At 41.8% G+C, this 19379-nt stretch overlaps 1 protein-coding gene and 1 long non-coding RNA gene across 2 annotated transcripts; one reads left to right on the top strand and one right to left on the bottom strand.

Moving 5' to 3' along the window:
• Window positions 1–1452: 1452 nt before the first annotated feature.
• On the bottom strand, window positions 1453–12523 carry LOC311061823 (steroidogenic acute regulatory protein, mitochondrial-like; the record flags this gene model as incomplete). The annotated part of the gene is made up of 6 exons (XM_084080521.1): window positions 1453–2224; window positions 2447–2540; window positions 3017–3201; window positions 5938–5967; window positions 7920–8018; window positions 12440–12523. 6 exons carry the CDS (start codon window positions 12521–12523, stop codon window positions 2096–2098), a joined length of 621 nt encoding a protein of 206 aa, XP_083936647.1. The 3' UTR covers window positions 1453–2095.
• A 4325-nt stretch (window positions 12524–16848) lies between these two features.
• LOC311061330 lies at window positions 16849–17426 on the top strand. Its single transcript, XR_014602382.1, has 3 exons — window positions 16849–16910; window positions 17054–17181; window positions 17338–17426. It is a non-coding gene; the product is annotated as an uncharacterized lncRNA (long non-coding RNA).
• Window positions 17427–19379: the final 1953 nt, after the last annotated feature.

Raw genomic sequence — 19379 nt, 5'->3', positions numbered from 1 at the left:
GTCACGTAAATCGGTACACAGTATCTCTATAGTCATTAAACAAAACCTGTCTTTCAGATTTTTCATATTCCATCCTGATTGGCTAAGAATGACATTTAAAGTTTGAGTAGCCCGTTTTGAACAACAACTTTGCACGCACATTCGCAACATAGCTGTCTGTCTCTAAATCATACAACATAGCTGTCTGTCTCTAAACCATACAACATAGCTGGTCTCACCACTGTCTTGTACACCTTCCATTTCATTCTTGCTGACACTTTTCTCCACCCTGCTTGCACTCTTTTCTTCACGTCTTTTCTGCACTCTCCATTGCTTTTTAGATAGCCGATCTGCAAGCTTGTAGATCGGCTATTTCAAATAATTGATGTATAGGGTTTATATTAGGCTATATTAACACATGTTTCTGGGGACCCCCTTAAGGACACCTGACCCCAATCTGAGAATCACTGTGGTATTTTCTACTGTGATTACAGGTCAATCATATCAGTATGAAGGAGAGCTGTATTTGTTCTTTATCAAGCCACTGCAACACACGTTATTCAGGCTTTTTAAAATATTTTCTGTATTCACATGCAAGTAGGGACATGGTGGCGTCACAAAGCAAACAAGCACTGGTAGTAAGTACTTCTAGCTTATGCTGGATCCAGGGTGCAACTCCCTGCAGCGCTGCTGTGCCCTGCTGACTGTCTCACCTTTGTCCTGTTATGTATGTTTACATGAAATGTTATCACTCAATTCATTGTTATGCTGTCCAGTTAACAAATTAACAAGGATGGTTGACAACTGTGTGCAAAGAGGCTGTGTTTTCAGATCAGCTACAGTTGTCTGAGAGTTGTTCATTGTTGGTTGACGGAGCCCGGGATCGAACCCGCGACCCGTGGCATAACAGAGTCCAGTTAACAAATTAACAAGAACGGATGACAACTGTGTGCAATGAGGCTGTGTTTTCAGATCAGCTGCAGTTGTCTGAGAGTTGTTCATTGTTGGTTAGCGGAGCCCGGGATCGAACCCGCGACCCGTGGCATAACAGAAACACATGGCTACTAGACATGCAAATCACATGCAAATATGCATGAGACATGCAAAGGAGGGACCCTCCCCGATTTGATCACGTGACAGGGCTCGGCCAATGGCTTCGCAGGACGGAAAGCACTACGGTACGACCGATCCCCGTAAAACATGTGAGTACTTCTTGACGTGAAGAGGCTTGCATAATCGTTGCTGTCAGGCAGAAACCTCTTATCTCCATAGTTTAACTTTTTGTGTTTTTTTCGCAAATTAAGGCCAACTTGATCACACTACAGCGTCATACAAAAGTATCAAAATTAGCAGATCTACAAGCTCGTTTTGAGCTTGTAGATCTGCTGCTTTTTGATTTTTGGGGGGGAGCAACATAAATTACCACAAAGTCAATAATGTGTCAATCTTTTATTCATTTGGTTTCCACGCAGTATAATAATAATAACAATAATAATAATAATATTAATAACAATAATAACGACATGATCTTGCAATAAATACATTCAAATGAACAATGACGTTACAGGGACAACGTCAGAGTCAGAGTGTGGGAAACAGTTATTTATTTTTTTATGTTTTTGCTTTACACATTTATACCCATTTTTCTCCCCCATTTATGCCAATGACTTCCTCCCTACTTGCGCAACTCACTCAGCAGTAAACAAACCAACATACTGTGTAAGTGTATACAGTACATGGTATCTGCACAAATTTACAATTTAGAGACTTTTAAGACCTTTTTGATATCTCTAAAATTATCAAATAAAATCACCATTACTGCATCAAAAGTAATCAACAAACTATACTATACACACTGGCCAAATTGTCTAAATATCCAAGAGAGAAAATATTGTGAAAATCTACAATTTTCACAATATTTATCTATGGAACTGTAATGTAATGCCTCAACTCCTATAATTCCAAGTGCTTGCCAGGGTGGGGGGCCCCCAGTTAAAATATGATTATTTTGGGGGGTCCCCACTTCAAATATGATTATTTTTGGGGGGTCCCCAGTTCAAATATGATTATTGTGGGGGTCACGGTCAAGGTTGAGAACCACTGTAGTAGTAGAGTGTCAGCAGGCTATCTGAGCCATGTTCAGACTAGAAACATTACTGTCCATCATCCTCTGTCTGAGGTGGTTGGCAAAGTCCACCTGGGTCTGAGACAGCACCTTGTTTATGATGGCCTTGGGGATCCAGCCCTGGAGGAGAGACACACAACACAAAGACTGATCAACTTGGATGTTTGACAACAGTTCATCGAAAAGAATCTATTTAACCTATTATGAAAAATAGTCAATAAAATAAAACAAACAATATATATACAATCGATTTTCTTTCCAAATGATTTAAAAAGAATGAAAATAGCCCATAGATTTAAATTCCCATGACAGGAGTAAAAAGTAAAGCTGTTAAGTACATACCTTTAGATCCAGGCTCAGTAACCAGGTGAATTGAGTCTTATTGGGGTCTTCAGCAGAGGGCTTCAGAACTATACAGGTAGGACCATTCTCCGCCCTGCAAAATACAATGGTCAGTGTTCATCAGTTTCTATTGGACCAGACAGACAGACAGACAGACAGCTAAAACCCCAGCATCAGTGTTGTGGGGAAAACCTAAGCAGAAAATAGCAGATCGACATGTCGATCTGCTATCAAATGCACCAATTTTCACGATCTTTCAAATAGCTCGGTGCCACACTATGAGCTTGTAGATCTCCTATTTTTGAATAGCCAAAGTATAACATATGGTTAAAGTGGTTAAAATGATTGTGACGCTAATTTGATAACTAATTGGAACTAATTTAGCTGGGGACCCCTGGTACCCCCCCCCACACCAAGGACCCCACTTTGAGAACCAATGCTATAGGCCTGAGGGCCTCAGGCTGTCGATCGGCTATTTTCCGTGACGGCCTTCCCCACGATGACAGAGAACAGAAAAGAACACTAGACTAGCGCAGAGCCCTGAGGTACTCCGGTGGTGGTGACACCTACCTGACCACGCCCCTCTGCTGGGGCATCTCAGGGTGCTGGGTGGACATGCCCGCCAGGAAGCAGGTGGAGCCCCGGCGCTTGGCACAGCGGACGCTCACAAAGTCGCGCGGCCCCACCACGTTGCCGGGGGTCTCTGCCGACACCTCGTGAGTCACCATGGTCTCCCGACCGATCTTCTGGAGGATCTGGAGACAGCAGAGGAGAAACCTATGTCATTGTAGTGTACATACACAGTGGCGTGCACAGACATTTTGAGGGGCAGGTGCTCAAGTAAATTATACTTTTTTTTGTTTACTTGGTCTGCTCTTTTTTTCCCCTCTACACCTATACCTCTTTGCCAAAAATAGCCGATCTACAAGCCCACATTGTAGATCGGCTATTTTTGGCTAAAGTTCTCCTCAGAAAAGGGATGCTAGGTTTCGAGTGGTTACAGTAAAAAGAAAAATCTCACATAAAGATTTGGTGGACCCCCTGTAGTAACTCTGAGGACCCCCTAGGGGTCCCGGACCCCCTGTTGAAGACCCCTGCTGTAAACTGAAGGAGAAAAAAACGTTTTTTTTCCTTTTTTTCAAAAGGGCACTTCTGGTCAAGAGGGCAAAGGGCAGGTGCTCTAGCACCACCTAGAGTCTATCTGTGCACGTCCCTGTGTACATACATACTGCAGCCGCACAGTATGGTACACTGTCAGGCTACTTTGGAGCCGCTATGGCCGCTACGGCCCAGACCGCTACGCCAGCGCTCTGGGCCTTTGACTTTGACTCATAATATGTGATTATCAGAGTTGTGTATATACTGTACACACACAGTGGTCATGGTTTTGGATTAGTGACATAATGGTCAGAGAGTGTGTGTGTGTGTGTGTGTGTGTGTGTGTGTGTGTGTGTGTGTGTGTGTGTGTGTGTGTGTGTGTGTGTGTGTGTGTGTGTGTGTGTGTGTGTGTGTGTGCGCGTGCGTGTGTGTGTGTGTGTGTGCGCGTGTGCGTGTGCGTGTGTGTGTGATGTAAACCTCCTAACAGAGGCACTGGGTCTGATTAGCAGAGAAAGACAGCTGACAATGGGCTACTGTGTGACTATATGCTGCCGTCAAAACGTGGAATGCCTTTACCAAAAGCCTGACTCCCGCCCCAGAATAACTTAAAAGAATGGCTGACCTCAAAATACAATTGGGCCAGTGGGTGAACCGATGGCCTAGTCATAGTGGTTATAGTCATGTAGGCTCTAATGCAGTCTGACAGCGAGTTGCGGGTTCGATTCCCGAGCCCGGCAACCTTTGCTGCGTGTCACTCCCCGTCTCTCTCTCCCCGTTTCCCGTCACTCTTCCACTGTACTATCCAATAAAGGCAGAAAGGTTCTCCTTTTAGCATAGCTTTTGAATGCATCTGTAGTGTTAACACTCTTGTTAATAAAGTATTCAACTTAATGCGGCCCGCAGGTTAATATCGGAATACTGATATATTATTGATTTCAGCTGTTACTACTAACTATACTATTATACTAGTAGCTTAATGACTAGTATTAAAATGTTATTGTCATTTTTATGTCCAATGTATTTGTATTTAAGGTCATAAAGTTAACATAAGTATCCAAATGCATTTGAAATTAAATAGAAAAAATACTTTTCAGGATTCCAATTAAAAAAAAAAAAAAAAAAATCAGGATTCCAATTCAAAAGTAGCAAAAATAGCAGATCTACAAGCTCAAAACGCGTAGCTCTGCGGCACGTTTTGAGCTTGTAGATCGGCTATTTTTGCTACTTTTGTTTGACATAGAATGGCCCGACAGTATATGCAATGTGGCACTCTTGAGTGAGTGTGGAAATATAGTGGCCCTCTCCATCATCAAAGTTGCCCACCCCTGCCTGACTTAAACCCTATAGTTTTCATTGGCTGGAGACTGGAGTCCCCAAGGTATCTATACTAGGCCCTGTCCTTTTTTCCCCTCCATACCAAATCTCTTTGTTGAAAAAGTGTATAAGCTCACAACGCATCGTGTTACGCCACGTTTTGAGCTTGTAGATCAGCTTTATTTTTTGTCAAATGTTCGCCCCCCCAGAACTAGCAACTCTAGGGTTCATGTGGTTAATTTGGTCACAACAAGGAAGCCGCTGTGTTAGGAATATTTCCCCTTTGGACATTTGGCTACCACACAGCAACACAAGGCTAATCACTAAGTAGTTTAACTATAATGTCAACATTACTTCTTACAGCACTGAACTCTGCAACTTAGCAACTAAAAGGGACAGTTCACCTCCAAAATTATATTTTCTTTATGGATTAGTCATCCCATGGAGACCTGAATTCATGGATATCCTTTTGTTTTTGTCGCATTCCTAAGACAATCATTTGATGACCAGCAGCGGTTCCGGTAGGAGACACAAAGAGTCTCCTTTGTGTCTCCTATCGGAACCGCTGCCTACCGGTCATCAAATTATTGGCATAGGAATGCGACAAAAACAAAGAAATATGCATGAATTCAGGTCTCCATGGGGTGGCTAATCCATAGAAAGCCAATCATTTGATGACCGGCAGTGTCTCAAAGAATAGGAGACTCAAAGAGTCATCAAATTATTGGCTGGAATGTGACAAAAACTAAAAAATCTCCATGAATTTAAGGCTTCATGGCGTGTGTAATTGATAGAAAATAAGTCATTTTTGGGTGAACTACTCCTTTAAGGCCAGTTTGCCACAGTAAAATCCTGTGTTAATTTGAACAATTTGTAACTCTGAGATTGTACAAATGGAACCAAATGGACCCGTATTTGTACAATCTCAAGCGTTACTGACTGTACATTAACGCTAAGGATTTTACTGTGTAAGGCACTGGTAGGTCATCACAAAGGGGATCTTTGGGTAAACAGCATACCTGCCTCAACTGTGACAACACACAAAACAAACACTCAACACAAAGCCACGTTATTCTTACCTGAAGGAACATGATTTCTCTGAATGTCCTCTGCAAAGAGAATACAACAGAGCGTTAGGTACGGTACCACCACACACTAACAGCTATACTTTACTGCAGTGGTTCTCTTGTCCGCCTTTGGAGTTACATCATGGCAAGGTAACCACACAACCCAAACCTCTACCAAAGTGGTCTTGCCCTTTAACCCATTGAGACCTGAAGCCGATTCTACATGTCTCCTAAATCTCAACAGTATTCTCAAAAACGTATGTTTCTATATCAGTGGTGCTCAATCTTTTTCATGTCAAGGACCCCCAAAATGATATGTATTTGGCCGCGGACCCCCATCAAAATATTTTGTTCCAGGGACCCCCCAGAAGCAAAGATTTGAGTTAAAAATGTTCGCTTTAAAAATGTATATATACTAGAAGTTCGGGCCGCGTACGTCTAGCGCAGGGGTGGGCAACTTTGTAGATGGTGAGGGCCACAAAATGTCCTCAATCACTCTGGGGGGCCGCATTGTTTATCGGCAGGGGGGCCGATAAACAAGGGGTTTTGTCAACGGGGCCCGTTGACAAAACCCCTCCCGTTGGCAAAACGGTCCGGGGGCGGTGCGCCGGTTCGGACCAAAATGCCAGGGCTGGATTTTGGTCCCAGCCCGCCCGTTTATCGGCAGTCTCGCCAGTAGTACCCCATTACTCAAAAAGCCCATAATAGTCACATATGTGATAAATAAGGGATAAAACTAGTATTATTTGTTATAACTTCGTTTTTATTTAGCATTTAGTAGGCCTCTCCCCGACTAAGGATTTGTTTAGTCGAATCTAATTGCCGACTAATTGCCAATAGTCGACTGGCAGTCGACTAATGCAAAAAAAAAGAAAACTTTTTTTTTTTTTTGGGGCCAAAATACATTTCATTTCTAAGGGCCAAATACACAGTTTGTTTTGTGTCTCCAGCAGAGTTTCTAACTCTGCAGCCGCACTGAGGCGCTCCAACACAAACAATACCAATACAAAGACGAGGAATAAGAAGAATAAAGTAGAAGTTACGTGTGGTTGCAAGTGTAGACTTGGCCAAAAAAACAATTTAAAACATTTTGGCCCCAAAAAAAAAAAAAAAAAAAAAAAAGTTTTTTTTTTTTTTTTTTTTTGCCTGGGGCCGCATTGAGTGACGGTGCGGGCCGCATGCGGCCCGCGGGCCGCCAGTTGCCCATCCCTGGTCTAGCGTGACGCGTCGTTCACTTTGCAGTGCCACCTTACAGGCACCTCACAGTGTGAGAGAGAGTTTTGTGCTCTCCTAAATCCACGGCAGGCTTTGAAAGTACCCACTTCAGAAAGAGGTGACGTGCATCACCTCTCCAATGACCAAAACCCACTTTGTGATTACTCAGACCTGGTATGGCAGACCTGTGGGGAGTGTGCAGTGGTGTACAATGTGAAAAGATAGTTGAAATCGCAGGAGATGAAGTTAGCAGTTTATTTGTGTAAAGGGTCGTCGGCGTGGGTTGTGTTGAGGATGGAAGCCGTCGAACTGGTGCATCCTACCTATTTATAGGTAGGATGTGATGTCATGCTGTCGTGAGATTACGTCACACTGGCGTGTCTCATCGTGATGTCACGACCGTGATGTCATATGACGTCACACTGGCTTCAAATTGTATATATATAAGATATTCAAAGATTTGCACACATTTTCACGAGCTTGTAGATCTGCTATTTTTGAATAGCCCAAAGTGTACTAAAATAATGCTTTTTAGCTCAAATCTAAAAATGACACAGTTCCAGGTCTTAATGGGTTAAAAGAGTCTGGATATTATCAAAATGAGCACTGGACACTCCTCACACATATCATATTATTGTCAGTAAAGAGTCAATAAAAGATCATTTTCAAGGTAAAAAATGCCTCTGGTCTTTTTTCTTGTAAATCCGTGGTTGACACTGTGAGAGACACTGTTGTCGTTGTGACAAAACAAGGTTTTCATTCTCCTGTTTACACCTCACCTGGGCGTCTGTCCTGTTTCTGAAGGCGTCGAAGATCTTCTTTACGGCCACGATCTCTCCAGTCTGTCTGTCCACCGCCTTCCACACGATGCCATAGGCCTGTGACACAAACACAACGTCACTACCATACCATAGGTCTGTCACACACACACACACACACACACACACACACACACACACACACACACACACACACACACACACACACACACACACACACACACACACACACACACACACACACACACACTACCATACCGCAGGGGTCTTCAACATTTTCAGGCCAAGGACCCCCTAGCTGAGAGAGAGATGAAGCAGGGACCCCCTCTATATTGTATAAAATTGTGTTTCAGATTCAACTGTTTTTTGTTTACTTAGTCTGCTCTTTTTTCCCTCTACACCAAACATCTCTCTGCCGAAAATAGCAGATCTAAATTGAGCTTGTAGATCGGCTATTTTTGGCTAAAGTTCTTCTAAGAAAAGGGATGCTAGGGCTCAAGTGGTTAAGGTAAAAAAAAAAAAGATCATATCACACAAATATTTGACGGACCCCCTGTAGTAACTCTGAGGACCCCCTAGGGGTCCCGGACCCCCTGTTGAAGACCCCTGCCATACCGTAGGCCTGTGACATTGTTCATATCATAAAGTGCGGGTGTGGGAATGGCTAGAAATCTTAGAAGCAATACGGGTAATACAGAAAGGTTTTTGTTAGACATGGTCAATATGAGAGGACATGTCTGTAATGAGAGGATTTCAACACAATAACAGCAGAACAGTGTGAACAATGTAGGGCAGAGTGGGGGGGTGAAAGGGTGAAATAAACAGCCGGCTCCCAGGACACCCTGAACACTGTGCTGAACACTGTGCTGAACACTGCTGAGTTGAGCTGAAGAGAAGCAGGCCGCAGTGTTGGAGAGCACTGGGTCAGCTTGACTGACCTCTGTTCCCTCTGGGGACTCCAGCAGTGTTCTGCTATATGTGTCACTTTATGCACTGTCTGTCCTTTTGTCTTTTTTTCTAACGCTGTTCTCTGTGCTTTTTCTAATGCAGTTTTTAGTCCCCTGGCTCCGACAAGAACTCCTCCCATGGGAGACAAAATAAAGGGAACCTTGAACTTGAACCTTATGATCCCTCCCTATCCTGTGGGGTAACATTGGAAAAAAATATCTACAAGATCAAGGATATTTACGCCGAAGAGATTTAAAAAAAAATATTTTTCATCCCTCGATTTTGTAATCCTTTTTTTCACCTTTTGCCAATTTTCTAAGTGATCCTGGGCACTACACTCCCCCCACCAGACTAGGGAGCCCAGGGCCGAGCTCATGCCTCCTTCAATGCATGAGAGCCAACTGACCTTCTTCTCGGCGAAGAGATTTGATGTACAGTATAGCGAACCAAGTAAAGAGCCAACCCCGGTCACCTTAGTATTAGTTTACTAAGTATAGAGGGATTAAGTGGTTTAAAAGCAGCTTCTGTTAGTTTTATCAGATGGTGCAGTGCAGAGAGACAGGGGAGATGGGATAACTAACTAACTGTATGACAACATCATACAGCAAGCTAAAGATCAAGGTTTGATTTGTAAAAATGTCCATCCTTCCATAGTTGATCTACATGCTCACCAAAGCATCATGATGCAATGCATTGTGAGCTTGCAGATCTGCTGTTTCTGGGGGGATGCCAGCATTCATGTGGTTAACATGCTGTATTTGTTTTCCCTTATGTTGTTCTACATAAAATGAGGCAACGCTGCTGTTATGCAGCTTTGACCCATTGAATCCGGGAACACATCTTTGTCATTTTAAGATTTCTTTGGCTATTCAAAAATAGCAGATCTACAAGCTCATCCCACTGCTACTGTTGAAAAATCCAAAACATTTGTGCAAATGTTTAGATATAAAACATTTTGAGATGGGGTTCGCGGCCAAATACATATCTAAAAACATTGTTGCTATATCAGTGGTGCTCCAACTTTTCCATGTCATGGACCCCCAAAATGATATGCATTTGGCCGTGGACCCCCATCTCAACATATGTTGTTCCAGGGACCCCCCAGAAGCACAGATAGGAGTTAAAAATGTTCGCTTTAAAACATATATTCAAAGATTTGCACACATTTTCCCACGATTGTTCCAAAAAATAGCAGATCTACAAGCTCATAGCGCGGCACTCGGTGCCGTGCTATGAGCTTGTAGATCTGCTATTTTTTGAATAGCCCAAAGACATCTATAAAATGACACAGATACGTTCCCGGTCTTGGATGGATTAAGACCAGAGAACTGACAGGCAGTGAGTGCGGTGGGCGTTCAACAGCACACTGTACTTCCTACTAGCCATGAGGCCTAGGCTTGGCTGATAGCTATGTGCTCCATCCAGCAAAAAGCAGGTCTGACAGACAGCTGTGGGACGGGAGCGCTCTCCTGAGCCCTGGCTCAGTGGGTAAGGTGAGATAACACATGTGACAGCAGTTCCAGCTGGCCACCTGGTTACAGTGCTATCTATCTCCACAGCTAATCTGACATTTAAACAAACTTTGTAATTTGGCCCCTGGGGGAACATGATCATCAGAATGGCTGGAGAGGGGCAAGAAAGCTGAAAGCCTTCACTATGTAACTTTTATTTTCAATGAATACGTTTTAATTTCATCCAATCTGTATGGTAGAGTATGTTAATACAATATAACTTAAGCAATTGCGGTGGTTGTATGTTGTCTCTCTGCTCTTCTATTGAGACATTTAGATTGTGTCAAATGTCTCACCTAGACCATAGACAGTAAAAAGGATGGACAAAGTTACGCCCATACACTCTACAGACCGTAAAGGAAGCCTATTTTTCAGCAATTTCAAATCCGCCATATTTAAATATATCGCGTCATATTCTATGCAACCGGGAATGAATGCTATTGGCTGGGGCCAGAGCGGGGGTGGGGAATGAATGCTATTGGTTGTGTAGCTTGTCACTCAAAGCATCACAAGGTACCTAACTTTATCATCAATTTAAAAATAAATGGGACCATAATTTACCAAAACACATGATTGAAAGAAGACTTTAAACTAGCGACTGGCAGCATATAGTATTTATGACAATGTTTATTAAGGTAATAAAATCAAGTCTAAAGTTCGGCAAAAACCCACCCACTTGCATTGAGTTATTGTCTCCACCAGGCCGAAAGGCATGGCATAAATATAACACAATCATATTAAAGTGCTGACCACATTCAACAATAAATCTATACACCTTTTGTATTGTTATGCGTATATAATAGGCTAGTAAGTAACTTTTGTTTTGTTGGTGGTTATTTCTGCCATTAAACCACCATTTGGAAATAAATGTGCTCTAACAATAAAAGTGGAATTTGCTTTTGAAAGACTATAAGCCTGTTATCAGGACTCCTGTGCAAGCAGGACAACTATCAATACATGCAATAAAACATTAATAACCCTTGGATTATGGCCCCAGCATTCCAGTTAAGCTCCTGCTAGTCCTCAGATAAAAGTATTATATTACATAAACCTCTTTGTGTATAACTTCTGGTATTTACTGGAGGAATTTATCTTAAGAACGAGGGGAAAGGGTGAACATGGACGAGAGTGATTTTGAACACTAAATGCAGTGGTTCTCAAACTTTTAAATGTCAAGGACCCCATTTACAGACTTAGAAGGGTCCATTTAAATTAGAACCCCCTCAATGAACCCTGAGAGTCCCTGCACCCCACAGTAGAAGTAAAAGTATTGAAAATTGGAAATACTCCACTAAAGTAAAAAATTCACACCCAGTGTGAAGAGAGTGGTGCCTTTGAAAGTGTAACTGGTTGCATCCGCAACAATCAGCAATAATATGTTGTCACGTGACACGTGACAACATATTGTCACGTGTCACGTGAAGCTTGACCAATCAGCCGTGCTCAAACATATGGACGGACATATGGACGGACGGACATACGGACACACAGACAAAGTCAAATGTAGAAGTGGTTGGCAACTTGGCACCACTCAAAAATACCTCAAAATTGTACTTAAACCCATTAAGACCTGGAACGCATCTGTGTCATTTTAGATTTCTTTGGCTATTTAAAAATAGCAGATATACAAGCTCATAGCGCGGCACCGAGTGCCGCGCTATGAGCTTGTATATCTGCTATTTTTGAAAAATATTGTTTTTTTTTTAGGATTAGGATTTAGAAAACCTTTTTAAAAATCGCCTCAGGTCTGAATGGGTTAAGTACAGTACTTGAGTAAATGTACTTAGTTACTTTACACCACTGACTAAACGGACGTGAAGTGAGAGTGTTTGCTTGTTGTGTCTCTCCAGTCCTCCAGACACATGGTAACTAAGCTAAAGTGCATGTTTACCCAGGCTGGGCGCACGCGCGCACACACACACACACACACACACACACACACACACACACACACACACACACACACACACACACACACACACACACACACACACACACACACAAACAAACACACACAGAGATTACTAAACATTATATTACATTGATTGTACACTGACTCACCCCTTTCCCCAGCCTCCTCTTGATCTCATATTTCAGAGAAATGTGTTCCTCCACCTCAGAGACACAGAATGATTTGATGCTCATCTTTCTTTTCTTTCTCTCTGTCTCTCTCTCAGGGAGGAAGGAGGTCATTTACACATCATCCTCATCATGCAGAGAAATAAATCAGTTTAAACAGAAGGCTGTCCTCTTCCTCAGGTCAGGACTGCAGGTGTTCTCAGTTTGTTAGGAAACAACACTGGCAGAATGATGCATTCAACATGATATATGTTTATAAGATTAAATGTCAGCTCACAAATATATATAGATCCTCCTGCTTCAAGTTGTGAGAGATCTCATCAGATCAGATCAAATCAGAGGTCCGTGGTGTTGCTGCTCGATCGAGTGAATTAAATTAATATCCAGTTGTTTCAGTGGTTTCTATATAAAAGGATAAAGTCCAAAGCACGGTGACTATAATGTAATGTAAACATCCAGACTGCTGTTAAACTGCTGGATACTAAGTAACCAAACTAACAGCGTTCTGTCACTGCTGGTCGTCCTGGAGACGAAGGCGCTGCTACAGTGTGTCTATGGGGGGGAGGAGGGGGGCGGGGGGCTCTTAAAGAGACAGTGTCACACCAGCTCTTAAAGAGACAGTGTGTCTGGACACCAGCTCTTAAAGGAGGAGTTCACCCAAAAAATGTCTTATTTTATATCAATTGCACGCCCCATGAAGCCTTAAATTCATGGATTTATTTTTGTTTTTGTCGCATTCCTAAGCCAACAATTTGATGACTGTGTGTATTTCCGGTAGGAGACACAAAGAATCTACTTTGTGTCTTATACCGGATACACTAGTCGGTAGGAGACGGGAATCAAATTATTGGCTTAGGAATGCGACAAAAACAAAAATAAATTTGAATTTAAGGCTTCATGGGGTGTGCAATTGATAGAAAATAAGTATTTTTTGGATGAACCACTCCTTTAAATACTGATACAGAGTAGACCTCATCTAGACCTACTGCACATATAACAGAGCTGCTACCTTTAAACACATTGTAAATATTAGGCTTTTTTGTATACTATTTAAATCGTTTTGAGAAAAAATGCTTCTAATTGTCCCAAAGTGACTGCAAAAGATTGCTACTATTTGTTTCAAAAAGCTTCACACCTTGCATATCATGTAGATAACGACGCAATGTGACATAGTTCTGTTTAACACAATGCTGTAGTGTACCCCCTCCAACTGTATATACCGTCCCCATTTTCAAGTGTTTTTATTATATTTTGCCACTTGCTTTGGCAATGCAAACATATGTTTTCTCATGGCAATAAAGTTCCTTTGAATTGAGTTGTTTAAGAACATATAAAAACCCATCAACATTTAACAAATGTTATTGGAAAAAAAGTGCTCCTCGGAGCACAGGTCTCCGCCAGGTCAGGTAGATTAGTGTGGGCCAGCAATGTTCGTAATTCGCCAATCAGGCTGGAATGTGAAACATCGGGCGGATCAGACGGATCCGTCTTGATGACTTGACTAAAGAGATAATATGTACCGATTTGCGTGATGTTTGGATAACATTTGTAGGAGTAATATTATAAAATGGCCTCCTGGTGGCGCTATAATAGGGCAATGTTGAAAGGGCATTTATTCCTCAACGTAGTGCGAATATGCGTGAAAAGTTTCACCGCAATCGTCGCTGCATTCATGAATTGTTTTGTTAAAAACGGGCCGCTCCTGCAAACTTTAGATGTCAATCTCAGCCAATGAATCAGGATGGGATATGAAAAATCAAACAGATCCGTCTTGATCACATGACTATAGAGGTACCGTAATGTGTACCTGTTATTGGATATCATTTTAAATGCAGTAGCTTATATATAGAAATGAGTCGGTGTAGGGGAGGTGGTGTATAGCCATCTATGTAAAAGCCAGGTTCACTGTTACTGTGTTTTAGTCTGTTTCAGTCCCAACACATTTAGAACCTGAACCTCATTGAAGCTGGATCTGGGTCAAACATGTTCTGTAATAGTAGTGGTGATCTAATAGATCTCTCTCTGCTGCTGCAGATTCACTAAATCTGCTGGCTGAACAGCTCTCTTCTTTTGCCAATTCAGAGCTTCTGATTGGTGCAGATTTTAATTTTAACTGGTCGTTTAACAGATTCTTCACATAGTTTTTTAGATCAGTGGTTGGTTCCCACACTTTTTAGCTCGAGACCCAAAGAGAAATGTGATGTCTCCCCGCGACCCAAACTAGTGAAAATACCCGATCTACAAGCTCACAACACGTCACATCGCGAGGTGTTGTGAGCTTTTAGATCAGGTATTTTCACTACTTCTTAAAAGTATTTTCCCGGATTCTTTTGAAAAATGTTTGAATTTGTTTTTAACTTATGGAAAATTGTGATTTTTTTTTGAGGAAAATCTTTTGAAATAATAATAATTAAAAACAAAATGTAGCAAACAAAAAAGTAAAGGGGCATTTACGACCCATAAAAATCCCATTGTTTGGTTAACAGTGGTTTAGGGCCTATAGGTCACTTTCAGTCAGATACTGGATATCACCTTTGGTCAATCTAAATGGAACCTGTTTTAATTGGTGTGGATAAATCATGTGATGTCATGTTATTTTAAATCATGTTGAACTGTTTTATCTTTTGATATTTGACATGTTTCTATCCTGTACTGATCTCCTTGATCTTCCTCTATCTGTATCCTTCCTCTCTCTCCTCCTCTTCCTCTATCTCTATCCTTCCTCTCTTTCCCAAAAACAATGGAGCTTGAATAAAAGATACTAATATTTTAACCCACTTCTTTACAACGTAAACCTGTGATGTGACAATAAAGATGATTCTGAACAGAGTTAGTGTTTAATATGTAACTTGTTAGTAATTAAGTCATTTAGATCATATAAACCAGTCTGAAGGAAGTCAAAGGTCGTTTCTTACTGTTCTTTCATGTGTCTATGGAGTTGAAACACAGACGAACACAGGAGTGACATGGAGTGAAATATAACTTCTGGCTAACTGGTAATGTCAATGTGCATTGTGTATATTATTGAGATTTGTACAACATTGGACAATGTTTTGCTTTAGTTAAGCATGGTTATTTATATTGTAAATGTATATTGTAAATCTTTTTTCCAGAACTAGTATAGGGTGGTTGTCTAATTCAGCTTCCTGCAGTGCATGTATTAGCCAATCTAAGGTTTTCTACAATGGGGGTACAGTATATCTTGCAGCCATTGAGAATCCATGTGACATTGTGGTTGTACCATGAGCTTCTGCTTAGCGGCAGACTGTCTGGGAGAAGCTTTGATCAGGTGTATTAGCTGTAACAGTTCAAAGTGTTTTTATTGCATTGGATTTGATGCATCCAATGCATTTTGTTTTTATAGCCCACCCAGTGGTGGAAGATAAACCATTTTAGCATGTTCAGTGATTGAAATGTGTGTGTGTGTGTGTGTGTGTGTGTGTGTGTGTGTGTGTGTGTGTGCGTGCGTGCGTGCGTGCGTGCGTGCGTGTGTAGGTCTCTGCTCTACCATGAGTGAGTCTGTGGAGAGAGAGGAGGGGGGCGTGGCCTCTAAAAGCAGCCTGGGCAGAAGGCGGTCAGTCATTCAATTAATTTGAGGGATCAAATCGGTCAACAATAATAATGTGGGAAGTTTGGTAACACAACTTTTCTTGACCTTTGACAGGTCTCTAGGTCTTCCTCCTAACTTCAACGCTGGACAAGACTATACTGATCATAGGTCAGAATGAACACATTACAACACATATAACTTTTGTCTCTATTACCATCAGTAACAGGGGTCTCCCTGTCTCTCCAGCTCTTTAATAAACAGAAAATACAATCAGGAGAGCGTACCCAATTATCGGCTTCATTGTTATAGTATTCCGGTTCCAATTTTGTCTCTTCATTTCTGTGTGTCATCACTTCCAATTTCACTTGTTTAGTAATCTGAATCCTGTGCGAGTTCTCTCTCCTGATTGGATACAGTTGGTATCCTGACCTGAAAATGTATTTTCTATTTACTAAAGAGCTGGAGAGACATGGAGACTCCTGTTACTGAACAAACACTCTATATCAATGAGTAGATAGAGTAGACAGAATGTTGAGCTATTTAACTCTTATTTTAAACAAACAAAAAACAACAACACTTGCCCTACCTTTAAGTGGTTAATCAGACTAATGCCTAATTGGGTAATAGGCATACCTTTTATAGAATTGAAGTACTTTGCTGGGTGTTTTAATTGTGGTGCATATTTATGTGTTGTCTTGTCTTGAATGTGTGCTTTGAACCGAGTGAATCTAATCTCTGTGTGTGTGTGTGTGTGTGTGTGTGTGTGTGTGTGTGTGTGTGTGTGTGTGTGTGTGTGTGTGTGTGTGTGTGTGTGTGTGTGTGTGTGTGTGTGTTTTCCTCTACAGGGACCACCAGAAGAAGGATCTCAATGATCAGTCTGATCAGGAGCATCAAACAGATCTGGTGAGTCAGTTTACAACATCTTTTCTTAATACAAATGAAATGAAAAATGATTGGTTGAAAAAAAAAAAAACTGATGTTTTGAACGCCCATGTTTATTGTTGTACTGAATAATGATGTACGAATGTGTTATTGTGCATTTGGAGGGTTCTCTGGAGCCAGAGAAGAAGCTCCATATGGACCTGGAGAGAACTGAGAGAGTCAACAGAAAGCTGGAGGAGGATCTGAAACAGGCCCAGAAAACCATCATGGATCTGGAGAATGAGATCAAGAAGTAATGTGGACCACAGTATGAAATGACATGCTGAAATACATACCTGTAGAATGACTCTAACATATGATGTATTGTATTCCACTGCAGAATGGCGCTAATATGATGTACTGTATTCAGAATGACTCTAACATGAACATGATGTACTGTATTCCACAGGAAAGACTTTGAAATAATCCAGCTTCTGAATAAGATTGAAGATGAGAAGTCTTCTTCCTTTTTACAAAAGAAGATCAAAGAGCAGCAGGTTTTTTTTTTCCTTAAAATCACTAATAACATGAAAAATGTGCTCCTTGGAGCACAGATCTCTGCCAGGACAGGTAGGTTATTGTGGGGCAGCAAAGTTTCATGGCAATCGGATGCTGTGTTCATGATTTGAGGCATTTTGTTCAGAACGGGCTACTCCAGCAAACTTTAGAAGCCAATCTTAGCCAATCAGAATGGAATATGAAAAATCGGACAGATCCGTCTTGATCACATGACTATAGAGCAGGGGCGGACTGGCCATTTTGCATACCGGGCATATGCCCTGTGGGCCGCTGGGCCAGTGGGTTTAATTAACACTGAGGACTTTTACAGTGTAGATTGGGGTCCCAGATATTGAAATACATCCTAGTCCATGGCCTAATGTATGTCCAACTGGGGTTCCTTGAATAATATTTGAAGTAATAAATAAGAGTAAATGATGATTATCACACGTTAACCTATAATATCATTGATTTGAAAGGCTCGTATTAAAGAACTGGAGGAAGAGATGGAGGTCAAGGAGAAGCAGAGAGATGACCTCTACAGGGAGCAGGAGGAGGCTGGTGGAGCCACCGTTCAGATGGACAATAAGCAGGTAGAATAGAATGCATGTGTAGGATTCTGCAGAAAACACTTGTTCCATGAACCAATCAGAAAACAAAACTCACAGTCCTATAGTGACGAATTGGGGAGGGGAAATGACAGAGCTGCAATATCTGATGAATTTAGAAAAAAAAATAGATTAAAATAACACCCGAAACAATGGCTGGAACGGGAGCTAAACTATAATGTTCCCCGGGTTCTATGTTCCCCTACCTAAGAGAGGGGGTGCCTTTTGTTCCCCAATCCAAAGCACGTCATTACAAATGCCTGTTTTTGATTACTGTGAGGTCAGGTTTAGGCATATTTTTTGTGAGGTTATGGTTAGTGTTTGGGTTAGGGTTAGGGATAGGCACAGTTTTGTCAACATGTGATGTCACGCTGGCAACCCGTCATGTGGAATGTTGACATTTTAGGGCTACTGTTAGAGCTGCTACACGTGGCACGGACTACTGGCGTATCGGTCTGGGCACCTAGGCTACAATGTAGCATGTCAGCGCGTCTCAAGTTCGAGTCCCGATCCCTTTGCTGCGTGTCACTCCCCATCTCTCTCTCCCCGTGTCCTGTCTATCTACTTCACCATCGATAAGGCATAGAAAGACACAAAAAATACAAATAAAATAAAGCTGCAAAACGTGACATGTTGGGAGTGAGAAGGGTTGCAATGAAGGTTTTTGGTGTAAGTGAAGTACCATTCAATAACTACATCTACATTTGTTTAACTTTTATTCTCAGGGTGAAGAAAAAACGGCCAACAAAAACCAAGAACGAGCTAAACCTTCCCTAACCCTAACCCAAATCCTAACTATACTAGCCGTAGCCATCCTAGCCATAATCCTTTAAGTTGGAAGGTGTTTTCTGCTGATTTGATTCTTTAACCTCATTGGGGGGAGAGGCCATTTGTACACCCTGAGAATAAAAGTAAAACAAATGTAGATGTAGTTATTGAATGGTACTTCACTTACACCAACCCTTCTCACTCCCAACATGTCACGTTTTGCAGCTTTATTTTATTTGTATTTTTTGTGTCTTTCTATGCCTTATCGATGGTGAAGTAGATAGACAGGACACGGGGAGAGAGAGATGGGGAGTGACACGCAGCAAAGGGATCGGGACTCGAACTTGAGACGCGCTGACATGCTACATTGTAGCCTAGGTGCCCAGACCGATACGCCAGTAGTCCGTGCCACGTGTAGCAGCTCTAACAGTAGCCCTAAAATGTCAACATTCCACATGACGGGTTGCCAGCGTGACATCACATGTTGACAAAACTGTGCCTATCCCTAACCCTAACCCAAACACTAACCATAACCTCACAAAAAATATGCCTAAACCTGACCTCACAGTAATCAAAA

Source organism: Gymnoscopelus microlampas (genome assembly GCF_963454915.1).
Source record: "Gymnoscopelus microlampas genome assembly, chromosome: 15".
Lineage (NCBI taxonomy): Eukaryota > Metazoa > Chordata > Actinopteri > Myctophiformes > Myctophidae > Gymnoscopelus > Gymnoscopelus microlampas.
Note: the sequence above shows the minus strand (reverse complement) of the source record. Positions and strands in the feature narration are given on the sequence as shown.